This window comes from Bubalus bubalis, chromosome X (genome assembly GCF_019923935.1).
Source record: "Bubalus bubalis isolate 160015118507 breed Murrah chromosome X, NDDB_SH_1, whole genome shotgun sequence".
In the NCBI taxonomy this organism is placed as follows: domain Eukaryota; kingdom Metazoa; phylum Chordata; class Mammalia; order Artiodactyla; family Bovidae; genus Bubalus; species Bubalus bubalis.
In genome coordinates this window covers 15,936,575-15,952,825 of record NC_059181.1, presented here as the reverse complement: position 1 = coordinate 15,952,825, position 16,251 = coordinate 15,936,575, and the positions used below count along the sequence as shown (strand labels likewise).

The 16,251-nt window shown below is 40.4% G+C and overlaps 1 protein-coding gene across 7 annotated transcripts in view; it reads right to left on the bottom strand.

Annotated features, from left to right (window-relative positions):
- ARHGAP6 (Rho GTPase activating protein 6) overlaps nt 1-16,251 on the bottom strand; it is a 790,573-nt gene that overhangs the window by 292,693 nt on the left and 481,629 nt on the right. For all 7 annotated transcript variants that reach the window (XM_045164531.1, XM_025277133.3, XM_044937362.2 and 4 more), the window contains exons 3-5: nt 15,846-15,917; nt 7,874-8,130; nt 5,202-5,397 (exon numbers count right to left, since the gene is read on the bottom strand). In XM_045164531.1, the coding sequence (XP_045020466.1) occupies nt 5,202-5,397; nt 7,874-8,130; nt 15,846-15,917 (525 nt within the window). The remainder of the gene's footprint in view (nt 1-5,201; nt 5,398-7,873; nt 8,131-15,845; nt 15,918-16,251) is intronic.

Genomic DNA, 16,251 nt, shown 5'->3' with positions numbered 1-16,251 from the left:
TTGATTTATTTCTATACAGTCTCTTCTCCATGAAAAAATTATATATAGAGAGCAGAAATGCTGCTGCATTTACTTATTATTATGTCACAAGAATTTTTTAAGCCAGTAAAAATTCTGTGTAAATGTTACTTAAAATGGATACAAAATACTCTATTACATGAATGTGCCAAAATTCACTTCATATTCTCCTCTGAATGACAATATAGGTTCCACCAACACATGTGCACTAGTTCCGATACCATAACTTGCCTATTAGGAACAACTCTGCATGTCTGTCTCAGTTTACATTTCTGATTCTCTTGAGAGCATGTCCTAGAAGTGGGATTATGAGGCCAATGCATCAAGAAGATTTATCTAGTCCTAAATGTCAGTAGTGCCAAGATTGAGAAGCCTTGCTCCAAAAAATTAGGTCTCTTAAACAACTGATCACAAATTAGAAAGGTCAACAATATTTCCTCAGTATCATTAAATATCCAGTCAACATTCAGATAAGGTTCACCAACTGTGATCAGTTGGTGCGCCTTGCAGTCTCTTAATGTGTATGTTTCCCCCCTTGCTGTTTATACATTTTCCTTGTCATAATTGGTTTGATGAAGATATAGCACAGATTTCCCACTGTAGATTCCCTCACTGTTTGGATGAAGACACTCTGCAGTGCCGTTTATAAGTTCCTTTCTCCCCTTTATTTCCTCTAAAGAGATAGAGTCAGAGTTTTCTCTTATTCCGCTTAGAATTTGGGGGCAAGAATACTTCACAAGAGCTATTACACACTTCTTTTAAGGGGGCAGAGAATGTGTGAAGGACTTATTTTCCTATGCAAGCCATCAGTCACTGCCACTGCTGATCATCACCTACATTTACTGCTTCATTGCTGGCTTACTTTCTCTTCATTTGGGATAAGGGCAATGCCAGACTGTAGCTGCCCATGTCTGTTTTGCTGCCACATGAAGAGGGCTGGTGTGAGAGTCAACAGACCATGAAAACATAGTAAACAGGCTAGCAAACATCATTTGCATCCTGAATCTGCCTGATCCTGAATCTAGATAAAATATTCAGACTCCCAGTATGTAAATGGGATTTTGGTGGGGGAGGGGGGGTGTATGCTTTGCTTAATCTATTTTTATCTGGCTTCTTCTCTTGTCACTGAAAGAGTTCTGACTAGTCCAGTATATAATTAAATTGGAAAGAGTTTAAAATCTTAATAACATTATTTCTTTCCATCCTGAAACAAAGTAGACATCTTACTTTATTTCTTAATTCCTTAATGTCTCTTGGTAAAGCTTTGCAGTTTTTTTCACAGAAGTTTCTTACTTCTTATTTCAGGTATTCTAGCTATACTGTATGTTTGATATTAATATAAATGAATTATTTTATTGGTATAGTACATATTATTGTTCTTATAGAAGACGTGGATATATTTTTGTATATTTATTTTATGGTTTTGCCACATTGTGTATTAGGTATAAGACTTTTAAAATTGGTTTTCTAGAGTTTCTCAGTTAGAAAATATAATATGCAAAAATATCCAAAAATATAAAAAATGGACTTTTTATCTCTTTTATATCTTATACGTGTTATTCTGAATTTCCAGAATAATTTGAAAGAATCATGCTGAGAGGCTAGTCATTGCTGATTTGCACAAGTACATCTTGATGCTTTGCTCTTGGGTGGAATTTTTGCTCTGCATCTCTTCTCAAAAGACTTCTGTTCCTTCCTTGTTGTTGCCATCAATTTGTCTGCCTTATAATTGAGTCCAGCCAACCCCCGGCCTAATTTATTGCTTCTACCTCTGTGGGGACTTGAAAACAACATAATAAAGATATTAGAATCAAACACAGAATTATATTTCTTCATCTACAAGATGAGCATAATAAGTATCTGCTTCAAAAGTTGTTCAATGATTCAATTAATCAATGCATATAAAATACATAGACTTGTATATGGCACCTACAGAGAGATATAGGCCCTGACTGGTCTAAATGAGAATTTCCATGCAAAACAGAAAACTTTATTTTAATAGTGCTGTGCTGTGCTCAGTTGTTCAGTTGTGTCTGACTCTTTGTGACCCCATAGACTGCAGTCCACCAGGCTCCTCCGTCCATGGGATTCTCCAGGCAAGAATACTGGAGTGGGGTGCCATTTCCTTCTCCAGGGCATCTTCCTGACCCAAGGATCAAACCCACGTCTCCTGCATTGGCAGGCAGATTCTTTACCACTGAGACAGTTGGTAAGCCCTTATTATAATAGTATGACTTCACAATTTTAATTTTGGCTGCATTATTTTCTTGTTGGTTCGATGGTTTCCAAATAGCTGAAATTTCTACCTAAGTGAGATATCACATAAGGGCACTTTCTTCCCACGTGAGACTATTCCTTTGCTTGAATCCCTACAGTCTGGACAGAAATGCCTGTTTCTATGTCATTATTTCCTCAATTATAGTACTTTTCCACTCAGTAAAGGTGACCATGATTTTGAAAATAACAATAGCTAGTGATTGATTACTGTAATTTCTATGTATCGATTATAATCTAAGTTTTTAATTAATTAATTTTTAGGCAGAGCAGATGACAGCCTTCAGATAGCCAATGCCATTCTCTGATATAAGCTTTAGAGTCATTTTCCTCAAGAAGATGCAGTCCAGGCATTCAGTAACCTTGACTTGAGACAGTCACTGAGAAAAAACAGGTGTCCATCAGAAAAGTCATAAATCTGGGAAAGAAATGTGACATTGCTGTACCCTGTCCCAGAAATTGATGCAATCACTTTTCTCTCCTTTTCCTCCCCTTTCCTGGAATGGGAACTAGACCCCAGCCACCTGAATCTCAGGCTTAGGGAATTCAAGTAAGGAGGGCAGGCATAATAAATCGGCGCCCCGCCCCCAACGGAGACAGAAGAGTCCGACTCTTCGTTATGTTGTCTGGTTTTTTGTTTGTTTGTTTTTGTTTGAAATGTGTGGTTCAGAGAAAGCAAGGATGGTTAAGGAAGTCTGGCCTAATAGTAGAGAAAGCATTTGGTGAAGTAGAAGTGGGGAAGGGTAGTGTACAGGAATATAGATGGAGTCAAGACTACTGTCCAAGACCGGTTTTTTTTTTTCCCTCTCTCTCCATTTTTTTTTGTTTTGTTTTATTATTGTGTGTGTAAGTCCAAGACTGATTTGAGAGAGAATGAAAAGATCTTTGACAAATATCTATAAGGCTAAACTGACTCAAACTCTCTGCTATCCATTTCAAAAACTGGCAAATAAAGTCTTACAAAAATTGCTTTTGAAGTTTGCCCTTTTTTTGTGATTAAGATTAATATCTATTTGAATTTGAGCCTGTCTCTTATTTTTTCCAGAGCCATTTGGTCTAAGCATCATGGAAACTCAGAACAGAATCAGGACCTTGAAAGACCATGCAGGTTATCTTCTTTCCTTTAGGCCCTAAAGTGCACTGTGACTATTTCCCGCACCACCCCCGCCCCATGAACTGCCCTGGTTTTCAGTAATCTTAAAGGAAATGCTATTTCACAAATTAAAATTCATGAAAATTTATTTTCCAACAGAAAATATAAAGACATGCCAAGTTTTCTTTCACAAAAGCAGTTACTCAAACTGTCACTGCAATTTTGCATGATTGGAGTAGAATTTTCTCATTTAGAATTCTTTAAAGTGCCTATGGTTACTCTCTACATTCCTTACAAGGAAAAATTATAATTATAAAAGTATGAGTCGCTTTTTCTACCTCATAGCAAAGTATAGGCTGAATTTATGTATTCATGGTACTGAACTCTTTACTTGCTAAGCTATTTTGAAAAATAATTTTGTTCATGTAATACGATTGAACATTTACATTGTTATCATGATACTAAGTTTTGGGAATTCCAAATGTCTAAGATACTTTTCTTGATGTCTAGTTTATCTTCTAAGGAGAAGACACAGATAAACAAACACATGAACATACATACATACATCTACATATTAAAATTTTGTATAAGCAAAGTTTTAATACATATTAATTATATTAAGTCACTCATATGTTATCTAGTGATTTCCATATATAACAAGTTGATTAATTTTTGTAAAGCCCCACTTTTATTAGAAATAGATGAGAATGTTAATGTAGTTATGTCTATATATCTTCAGGATTTGTTTTTCTGTTTCTGTTTTCTTTATTATGATGAGTACATCACTTTTATAGTAAAAAGGTAATTACAGTGATGTATGTGAATTATTTCTCAATAAAACTGGAAAAAAGAAGCAATTAATACACTCTTCTCATTCCATAAAATGCTTGCTAACATTATAGCAAACAAATTCAGGTTGTAGACATGGCAGTTTGATGAGCCAAAAGTCTAAAGTTCAACAAAGATTTTAAAGAACCGTACATAGCTTTAAAGTCGGCATATTAAGTGGAACTGAGTTGCCAAAAGGGGTACGATGAAGAAATTTTAAGTGGACATCTTTCCACAAAGATGCAAATAACAATAGAGAAAACTATTGTCCAAAACTACATATTTTCTATTCACTTAAGGAATGGTTTCCCGATCTCTTCTTTTAAGAAGTTGATTCTTTCTTTTAAAGGAAGCCTTGAGTAACCTCAACATGTAAAGAACATAGAAGTGGCTCTGCTTTGTTTAAAGGAGGTCCTGAGGATAACCCCAGAGAAGGCAATGGCACCCCACTCCAGTACTCTTGCCTGGAAAATCCCATGGATGGAGGAGCCTGGTAGGCTGCAGTCCATGGGTTCACTATAAGTCGGACACGACTGAGCAACTTCACTTTTACTTTTCACTTTCCTGCATTGGAGAAGGAAATGGCAACCCACTCCAGTGTTCTTGCCTGGAGAATCCCAGGGACGGGGGAGCCTGGTGGGCTGCCGTCTATGGGGTCGCACAGGGTCGGACACGACTGAAGTGACTTAGCAGCAGCAGCAGAGGATAACCCAGCCCAACATGCCTTGTCCTCCCTTCAATTTCCTGTCTCCAGTGTCACTTCTGAGGACTCTTTGGCTCTAGGGAGTTTGAATATCATCAAGTTTATCCCCCCCTCATATCTTGTTTATCCCTACTGGGGTTATGCCAACACTATGTAAACTTTCTTCACAAAGGAAATTTCGATCTAGAGCCTGATCAAATGAATATAGAATTGAAATTGAGTGTTTAAATGAATGATGCTTGAATACATGAAAGTACTTGATCGCTGACACACAACTCTGCTTACCATGTTTTTCAAGATGTTGACAGCAGCTGTCCACCAGCCTCGGGACCTGCCTGTAAATAGGATTCAGGCTGAGTTTCTTATCTCTGGCTTTTTCTTTTTTATTTTGAGCCTCAGCAGGCAAGGAGAGCTGTAATGCTTCCAGCAGTCGAGACTGATTGTCATCAAGATCGGTGATAGAATCCACTGACATTGCACCCTGCAAATTATACACAGACATGAACAAAGAGTACAGATGGAGAAAATAAAAACTGCTTCGCCCAATGCTGTCCAATAAATACTTTTGCCCACTTAAAATTATACTGTTTAATTATGCTGTTTCTATTTTAAAAGGAAAAAAACCAAACACCTTTTGAAAAAGTTAGGAAACCTTCACGACATAGGGTAAGGTACTGACAGTTACAATTTCAACAATAGACAACTTTTTCCAAATGGAAGACAAGAGATGGCAAACATACAATTAAAATAGTTTGACCCAACCACTTCATTCCTTGAAACAAGAAAAAAAATATCACATACTTGATGAATGAGGTAAAGTCAGAGAACACTTGTGAATTATAAAAAAACAACAACAATTCAACTATGGCTCTAGAAAGCAGATTTTAAAATAGGATTCCATAAACAGTCTTAGTTTGGTTTTCCCCAGAAGTGGCACAATGTACTTTATTAGGGGAACAGTCCCAGGAGATAGCTGTAGGGGAGTGGGGAAATGAGAAAGGGAAGTGAAGGCAGCCAGCGAAGGGAGCCTCGCCAAGCCCGTGACAGACCTGTGCACAGCTGGAGCCCAACTGCCCTGGGAACCTGGACGATCGTGTCGGTCATGTACCTCAGAGCTATTCCTGCTAAGGAGTGAGGGAGCTGAAGTATTTACCACAAGTCTCCAGAGTCATTGATTAAGGGCAACTTCTGGCAGGGGTAGGGAGGCGACATTAATGTCTTCCTACTTGCAGGCTGTCATCTGCACGGTGGGTGTCTCTGGCCATCAGAGAGAGCCTCCAGCCAAGAGATGAGGTCAATGACAGGTGGAAAAAAGGCTGGAACGCTAGGAATGGTAAGAGCTGAGGGTAAGGGCACAGGGCACCAATGATGTCTGTATGGCCACCCACTCTTTGATGAAACCTAGAGGAAGAGGTTGGCAGCTGGTGTCTTAGCAAGGCCTGGACAGAGGGGAGGGCATTGGGGAGGCCCATTGCCTGGGCTCTAGAGTCTCAGAAAGCTCATACATGGCATTTCAGTGTCATTGCCTTGTAGACTTATACACACAGTCTGAGAGATTATGATGGGACTGGAAGAACACTTCCATCATGCAAATTCAAATATTCCAGGATGCTGTCCTTTCTTCAATTGTAAACACAGGGAAACCCTGGAAACACCGGTGGGTGGCTCAGGTGCCCCTGAATCTTGGAGAGGTTCTAAATGTTGGAGGCTGACTGAGCATTGTGGATGTTAACTGGGAAGTGTCTGGGGTTTTAACTAGGGTAGGAGTTGATGGCTGGAGATAGCAGATTTGGGCTTTCAGGCAAGAGGAAAAGGAGAGATCTCTCAGTGACCCAGGAAGTTTCAGAGATATTTATCTCCTGATTCAGCTAATCATCAACCAATTTGCCTAGAAACTCAGCTTTCCTGGATTGAAATGTGAAATCTGAAGTGCTAGATAATAGCACAGTGCCTGGAACACGGTACTCACTTAATAAATGGAGCCATATTACTGTGTGCTATGCTAAGTCGCTTCAATTGTGTCTGACTCTTTGTGACCCCATGAACTGCAGCCCGTCAAGTTCCTCTGTCCATGGGATTCTCCAGGCAAGAATACTGGAGTGGGTTGTCATGCCCTCCTCCAGGGGAATCTTCCTGACTCAGGGATTGAACCCATGTCTCTTATATCTCCTGAATTGGCAGGCAGGTTCTTTACCACTAGCACTACCTACCATGTTATTACAGTATTGATTTGAAAGAGGATATGTGTGTGTGTGTTTCTCCAGTTATGTTGGAGAAAAAACCCACGCCCTATTGATAAGAAAAAATCTCATTGTTTACGAAGTAAGTGTAAGTAAGTGTTAGTAGCTCAGTCCTGTTTGATGCTTGGCAACAACCCCATGGACTGCAGCCTGCCAGGCTTCTCTGTCCATGGGATTCTCCAGGTAAGAATACTGGAATGGGTAGCCATTCCCTTCTCCAGGGGATCTTCCCCACCCAGGGGTCGAACCTGAGTCTCCTGCATTGCAGGCAGCTTCTTTATCGTCTGAGCCACCAGGGAAGCCCTGCTTATGAAGACCAGTAGCAAATTTACTTAGCCAGGCATAGTTCTTAGATGAGATGAAGAGATTAACAAAAACACTTGGCCCTGCCCTCAAGCCTCACAGTCTCACCGGAAATTTCTGGTAACAACAGAAGATCACAGTAGAGCAGGATCAGTGGTGATGTTGTAGAATGTTCTGAATATCATGGGTAACCAAGGAGAGGCACCCAACACCTCTGAAAGGGGTCAGGGAAAGGTTGTGAGGGTGTGTCAGGTGTCTTGGGGCCAGCGCAAATTCTCCCTGAATGGGGTTGTTGACAGATACTTGGACACAAACTGTATTTCCAGTTTTCACATAGGCCAAGACTCAGAGAATAACCTTAGAGCTTTTCCGTTGTCCTAACTTCAGTGTCAGAGACATCACTGGCCAACTCACCCTCCTCCTGGGCCGAGGAGCCGGCTCCGGGGTATTGGGAGACGTTGACTCATTCGGTGTTTCCGAGGTGGAGCTGAGAGATGAGTTACTGCTTGAGAGTTCTTTGTTTTGTCTTTTATTTCCAAATGGGAGGAGGGAAGCCACAAAATCGGAGGCATCCTTGTGCTCGTCCCTCTGCGAGTCCTGCTTGAGTTTATAGGCCCGGTCATTTGCGATAACTTGGGATAAGGGCATTCCAAACGCTTGTGGGATGAACTCTGGAATCAAAAGAACAAACATTCAGAGGAAGAGCAGACCAGGGAAGACTGTCAGTCATGTTGCAGATTGAAGGGCAGACATATTCAAATGACTATTTTCTGAAGAACTGATTCATCCAAAAAATATAGAGGTGACTTTTGGGTTTGTCAGAGAGGCCAAAGTTTCTATCTCAGTAAAAGAAAGTCTGTTTGTTTAAAGAACAAGGGTTTTAGAAATTTAGGCTTCCAGCTTTTCTCCATGTATCTCAAGAATGTTTAAAGGAAATAACTTTATAAAGAAAGGTGACATTTTTGATAGGATGAACATGGTCTATACAGGCCATGGAATTCTCCAGGCCAGAATACTGGAGTGAGTAGTCTTTCCCTTCTCCAGGGGATCTTTCCAACCTAGGGATTGAACCCAGGTCTCCAGCATCAGGCGCATTCTTTACTAGCTGAGCCACAAGGGAAGCCCAAGAATACTAGAGTGGGTGGCCTATTCCTTTTCCAGTGGATCTTCTTGACCCAGGAATCGAACTGGGGTCTCCTGCATTGCAGGCAGGTTCTTTACTAACTGAGCTATCAGGGAAGCCCCCTATAAGTACACCATTTTACAGACTTAAGTCTTTGATTGATGTCTCAAGAACCCCCAAAGCTTACAAGGCCTGAGAAGACTCTGTGCATATACATTCATTCAACAGGCACTTACTGAATACCTATATGTACTGTGTCAAGCTATGCAGTGGGGAGTATGCTCTTGCAGGCTTCACAATGTGGGGTGGGGTAAGGAAGTAGAGAATCAGATACATAAATAATTATAATTGAGTCTATCATGTGCTATACTGGCTTCCTTGGTGACTTAGTGATAAAGAACCCGCCTGCCAATGCAGGAGACCTGGGTTCGATCCCCTCTGCGTAGGGAAGAGCCCCTGGAGGAGGGCATCACAACTCACTCCAGGATTCTTGCCTGGAGAATCCCATGGACAGCGGAGCCTGGTGGGCTATAGTCTACGAGGTCTCAAAAGAGTCAGACACAACTGATTGACTAAACCACCACCACACGGGCTGTTAAGAGAGATGCAGAAAGCCTGAAATTCAAGTAAGTGGTTACACTTTGAAGTTCCAAGTCAAAGACCAGCGCCTGAAATGACAACCCAAGAGGCAGAGGAGCAGCTGGGGAAGGAGTTTGTTCAGTTCTTTCTTTGTGTTTTTTGTCCCCACGTGCTGCCTCCAGTTGCTGGGCTTGTGCTGTCACTCTCGTGATCTACATTCAAGCCATTCTCCTGGCCACACACAGAAGTGGATTCTCAGCACCAACTATCTGGTGAAGGGCCCAGGATATAATTTGTTACATCCTCCAGGAAGGACAATTTTGGGGAAGGAGCATCATGGAGATGGAGACAGTCGCATTCTGGATCTCTAGAGTAAATCCATTTGTATATACACACATTGTAAGCACACCAGTCCTTAGGGCCAGGCATTTTATTGGTAATATTTTAAATTCAGGCTGAAAAGCATTAATAATTAAATTAAATGGATTATTTCTTTGAGGCTCAAAATTACACCTCCTAGCAGCAGAAACTGGAGTCTAGCCTCGCCCTTGTTTTTATAACCCTTGTGAATAAAACCAGAATGATCAAGGGAAAACAATTCAAAGGTTGAAAAGGCGAACATTAAATCAGGTGGAAAGAGGCTCTAAAAGGTTTTCCCCTTTGATCCATGGCAACGCTTGAACATCACCGGGCTAGTACTCAAATCTGCAGTAAAAGCAGAAATGGCACTTGAAAAGTCTGCACCTCTTGTTCTGTCAAAACATGCAATTTATTTTGAAGTGAAAAACCAAAACTTCCACATTTCTGGATTTTCAGAAGCTGCTTCTCACCCTCTATCACCAAACTAGTCGGCACATGATGATACAAAAAATAATTTAGGCATTTCTTTTGAGGATCAATGTGGCCAGGCTAGTAAGATCCAATAGTCACTACTGGTAAAAAGTCATTTTCACTATAGCAAAATTAGAGCCCAAACAGGCAGCTCAGGATTTATTGTGTCTATCAGTGCTATCTTGTCTATGGGAATAATCAAATAGTTTTCCTTCAGAAAGGTTGGGGCAAGTCTAGGAACATGTATATGGCAAGGCTGATAGCTATTTGGAATACATAAAAACTTTTGGAGAGTAATAACACCAGAAAGGACATTGATAAATGTATCAAATGACCTGTGTCTGCTCAAGTAGGTATATTCATAGCAGGGATTTAATATGACATGAGGAGTATTGATTTCTTTTCGAGACATGTTATCCATATAAAGGGAACCAACCAGCTTCAGCTAGAGATTTCTAATATCCTTGGCAAAAAAGAAGAAATATGGTTTCCTTCGGTATCTGACATTTTTCATATCTAAAAGTCTGTTGCTCTACTTGTAAATTGGAATCATGGAATACAAATGAAGCAGATGGAATACATAAAGTCATTCTCCCCACATGACTCTTTCACTTCTCTTTTCTTTCCATTCAAGAGATGTAGCCACCTATAACAGGTTTTTATTTCTCTCTAATAGGCTTTCTTCCCTGGCTGAGTTTATTTATTCTTTCAGTGGTAGTGTTTTGATCTAATCTCTTTAATTTCTCATTGCTTTCTCCGGAGAACTCTCACAAGCTTGAGAGAGGAGATAGATCTCTCTATGCCCTGAACTTGTATCATAGCGTCTAGTCACTGGAAAGTTCTCGGCAGGGTTCCTTGCATATAATTGCTTCTCGAAATGTGGTTATTGTAAAAGTGAGGATTCAGCCCAACTGGGTTGAGCAAATCCTTCCTTTTTGTGTAAATAAAGTGCTGGGCACAGGCTTATCTGTGGGCTCGAACCTCTTCTGTTGGAGGGAAAAGGAACCCTGTGGACTCTGTGCTGATAGATGTTAATAAAATTGATAATGGGTTTTTCAAACCATAAAGACATTAACCAAGAGTCAGTGTTCTGGGGCCAGAGACAGTGTGTATCACGTTCTGATCTATTTGTGCTTCCTGAGGAGATGGCATCCCCTGCCATCCTCACTGCAGACTGTCTCCGTTGCCTCCCCGTGGTCCTGAGCCCCTGGAGGTGGTGTGCTGATCTCTCAGCTCCCTGCAGCAATTTCCAGATCCTTCCGTCCCACTGCATGGCTGAAACCTGGGGCTGCAAGCTTCCTTGGCACCCCTGCTCATTGCTATCTTCTGTCCCGGCAGTCAGAACTCTTGGCCACCATCCCAGGAGACATGGATGTCTACCTAAATGACCCATCTGATTCTCTGTCCTCACATCTCCTCGACTTCCTCCTCCTCTTCTCTTTTCCTGCATGCCGCCTTTTTCACCAGCTCCCTCGGTCCCAATCCTGGACCTTACCTTCACCAGAACTAAGTGCAGGGCAGCAAAAGAGACACAGATGTAAAGAAGAGACGTTTGAACTCAGAGGGAGAAGGAGCAGGCAGGATGATTTGAGAGAATAGCACTGAAACATATATATTACCATATGTAAAATAGATAGCCAGTGGGAGTTTGATGTATGATGCAGGGCACCCAAAGCCAGTGCTCTGGGACAATCTGGAGGGATGGGGTAGGGAGGAGAGGGCTGGGGTTCATGATGGAGGGGACACATGTATGCCTATGGCCGTTTCATGTTGATGTATGGCAAAAACCATCACAATACTGTAAAGCAATTATCCGCCAATTAAAACAAATTAAAATTTTAAAAAAAAAATAGATTAAAAAAAAGCGATCTGGCATCTGGATTCAGGCTTCCTCCCTCCACTGTTGTCTCACACCTCCAACCCAGATCATGTTTTACACTGCGGTGTGACAGTCCTTTCAAAGATACCATTAAGCCATCCCTCCTTAATTTAAAGACTAGTAACAAATACTTGATGTTTCAACTGTTACTTAATATGACACAGAATGAAGTTGTATCAACTATTCTTCTATAGGGGCTACTTCACAGTTCACATGTAGTAACACGTCTAGACAGGGAGGGACAATAAAACATGGCATGATGTCATTTCAGCATAAAGAAAGGTGCTAGACCTGAACTATCACCAGAGTTTACGTCGATAAACATATGGCATCATCTGAAAATATCCTGTAGAGTGGGGACCTAGCTCCCAGACTTAGGCTGTGGTAAAACCTATTCCCCTTGTGCTCTGATTAGGAACAATATTAACTGGAACAAAGCAGCTATTTTTAAACCTTTTTTTTTTTTTCTCCCAAAGTGATTCTTTTTGACAGAAGAAAGAAATTTTCTGAAGTTCTGAAAGTTGAAAAAATACTTTTGGGATGCCAAGTAATTTAACTAAGAGAAATGAAGGACTTGGAAGTATTCTGTATGAAAATATATGTTTTCTGAACCAGCATCAATCCTGGTTTCCAGATGGAAATCATATATGGGCACTGCTTAAAGTGGCAGGAGGGACACAGAAGTGTCACAGGATCTGCTGCATATTATGTTAAGGCAATTTAGTAAAACACAGGACATGATTCAGTCTGATTGAATCAATTAATATAGCAGCAAATCAAACATTTAATGAATCACTCTATTGGGAGAGCAATTTGATTCTAAAAAGCTGCTCCTATCTATTTTTAGATGACTTAACCCAAAAGGTCATTTAGAGTTTCCTGTTTTCCTTCTTTTACTCTTGAATTCAAATGATTGTCATTTTTCACATGTGCAGCTGTTATGAACCCAAATGGTAATATTGGAATGGAAGAAAACAACGTGAACTGGCCACAACTGTGAGAGCCCTGTGCACTGCTCCATCACACCCTGGTTCCCAGGACATCCATGCGATGGACGTGTGGCCATACACAGGACTTTCTAGTCAGGAAAAAGCCATGTCATTAAGCTTGACTTAAGCCTAGGATATCATCTTTTTAACTATCAAAGCTACAAACAAACAAACACAACCACCTCTTATGCCATATATCTTGATATTTCTTTCCTTAGTTGGATGCATGATGTATCCTTTCCTTGGAATCACCAGAATCCGCCTTCCTTTTCCCAGCCAGCACACCGTGCAACCTCATAGAACACTGCCAAATTTTCATTGAGCCTATATAATATCTAAATACGATTTGGTCTGAAAAATGTATACTAGCCCAGTGCATACTGGTTGATTACTTCCCCTGGCCCTTCCTGCCCAACCCTTACTTCCTGCTGTTTTCTTATATGGAGAGGCACACATACATCTCCCTCTGCTGAGGGAATTAAAACATCTGCAAAAAAAAAGAAATGCTCATTCTGTTTCATTTAACACGAATGGGCACTTCTGAAGAATCACCTCAAATCTACATTTTGAGTGTTCAGATCCCAGTACCAATATCATCATCCTAGAATAAACAACTTTAAAGATAACACATTACTAATATCAGTCTGGATGATCCCTTTAATAAATCTATAACACCGAGGATTACTCTAATCTAACGAGATAAAGATGGCCCATGGCAGGAATAGGATGAGTAAAAACTCTAGTTTAAAAAAGCTACCCTGGCTACTAATATTCATTTAAAATATAAGGCCATGAATTTATGAATTAATTGAACAGAACACAATTTTTCAGACAATGATGGGTAGCTGAAGAAGAGCAAATATTGTTTGCATTCATTATGCTAGCATTAGATTCTGCTACAGTAGACTGTGCCCTGATGAGTAAACTGGTTAGTATGGACCAGAGTTCTCATCTTAGAAGGTGCACATTGGTAGTTATAAAATGACTCATGCCCAGTACCTATAGAGACCAATGGGGTCAGATTTTCAGGGGCACTGGGATATTTAAAGGCTTCACAAATTATTCTACAAATACAATGTAGTCAGGGGCAGGGATCCTTGATATTTAAATGTCCTTTCCTCCAGCTGGAGGTAAACATTTGAAATGTCTGGAGATATTCTGGTTGGGGGCAGTGGTACTGGCATCGAGTGGTAGAGACCAGGAACGCTTATATTAAACATCTCAGACAATGTGCAGGACAGCCCCCACAGCAAAGAATTGTTTCGTAGAAAATGTCAACAGTCCCAAGATTGAGATATCATGCTCTAAGGGAAGTAAAACACTAGTTTTCTATTCTCTAGAATTCTTTTTTAAATTTTATTTTAAAATTTATTTTTTAATTGGAGTAAAGTTGCTTTACAATATTGTGATGGGTTCTGCCATGTGACAATGGAAATCAACCGTCATTATACATATATCATACATATATATCATATATATCACCTCCCTCTTGAGTCTCCCTCCCCTCCCACCGCCCCACCTCTCTAGATCATCACAGAGTGTCTGCAACTTCTCGCCAGCTATCAGTTTCATACATGGTAGTCTATATATGTCTATGCTACTTTCTCCATTCGTCCCACTCTTTCCTTCCCTCACTGTGTCCATAAGTCTGTTCTCTATATTTGCATTTCCATTCCTTCCCTGCAAATAGGTTCATCAATACCATTTTTTTCTATTAGGATTCTTTATCTCTTTTTAGTCCAAGAACCAGATGTCATGGCCCTTTAGGCACAATTCAAGATATGGGTGTAGAGTCTGGGATCAGTGGTGTATCTAGGTCTTGTCTAATACTTATCACAATGCATTTATTTTTATACCTTTGATTTCATTGCCTTTCATTACTTTTAAGCAGAAATGTGATCATTATATAAAAGAACTCCAAGGCAAGACATATGGCCTCCCTTACTCAACATTCATTCACTATGACACATAAAATGGAAATACATTCATATGACCACACCACTCAGCAGTCATTTCATATGAAGACATAGAAACAAGCCACAAAAAGATATACTGGGCTAATGGGGCCCAGGTGCCCATTATGTGGGCTCAATGAATATTAGTTAAAAAGGAACACAAATACCTCTGCTGCTGCTGCTGCTAAGTTGCTTCAGTCATGTCTGACTGTGTGCGACCCCATAGATGGCAGCTGACCAGGCTCCGCCATCCCTGGGGTTCTCCAGGCAAGAACACTGGAGTGGGTTGCCATTTCCTTCTCCAATGCATGAAAGTGGAAAGTGAAAGTGAAGTCGCTCAGTCGTGTCCGACTCTTCGAGACCCCATGGACTGCAGCCCACCAGGCTCCTCCGTCCATGGGATTTTTCAGGCAAGAGTACTGGAGTGGGGTGCCATTGCCTTCTCCGCCAAATACCTCTGACAGAGTGGCTAAACTATTGGTTTCCTAAATATCCACAGAAGGGGACAGTATGAAGAGAGTCAACCATCCCCAAAACCCACAGGGCAAAAAAAATGAGCATGCTGTGATCTAACATTAAAATGCTGACAACAGCTCATCTTCACTAACCATGAGGATGAGACTATTTCTTTCCAGTAGAAATGGTAGGCGAATCCAAACTCTTTGTCATTCAACTAGCCCTGCCTAACTATCTAGATTTGCCAGACAGCTGGTTAGCGTTAGAGATGCTATCCATGGCTACTCAACCCAGGTTTTCCTTATACACTGCTGATTGGCCAGCTTCATAATTGGAACCATGAACTTGGCATGAATCATACTTTGCTCAAACCAATTGAACTCATCAGTTCAGTACAGGGCCACTCGAACACAAAAGAGTACACCCAAACAGCCTTTAATGGCATTCCACTGTAGACATCCAGTTTACATAATAGAGTTGAACCACGTAAATCAATGCAATTCAGAAACCCCAGCAAATTCAACCAGTATGCTCCATGGAAGACACATTTGCTTTAGTTCATTCTGTCTTTTACCTCTGTCTTTGTTTTTCTCCTTCCCGAGTGAATCCAGTTTCTTTCTCAAAGATTTCTTTCTCTTTTGTCCATCTGTAAATATTAAAAAAATGAAAAGTTGTAAAAACAAGCAGATAAATAACAGTTAACATTTTCAATAAATACATTTGAGCAGAAGTGTGACCTCTCACTTTACTCATAATTTGGCATTTTATTATTATTTTTTTAATTTGGCATTTTAAACAGAGTATTGGCCTTGAAAATACGTGAAAATTCTTAACTTGGGTTGAACATATAGCCAGAATCTTGGTGTGTGCTCTTTAATTCGATTTCAACCATGGAAAGTACAAGAAACTTATTTCCTTCAGAAGCCATTTAGTTTTGACACTTAGATATGTTTGCTTTTACTATTACATGAGTTTCTTCA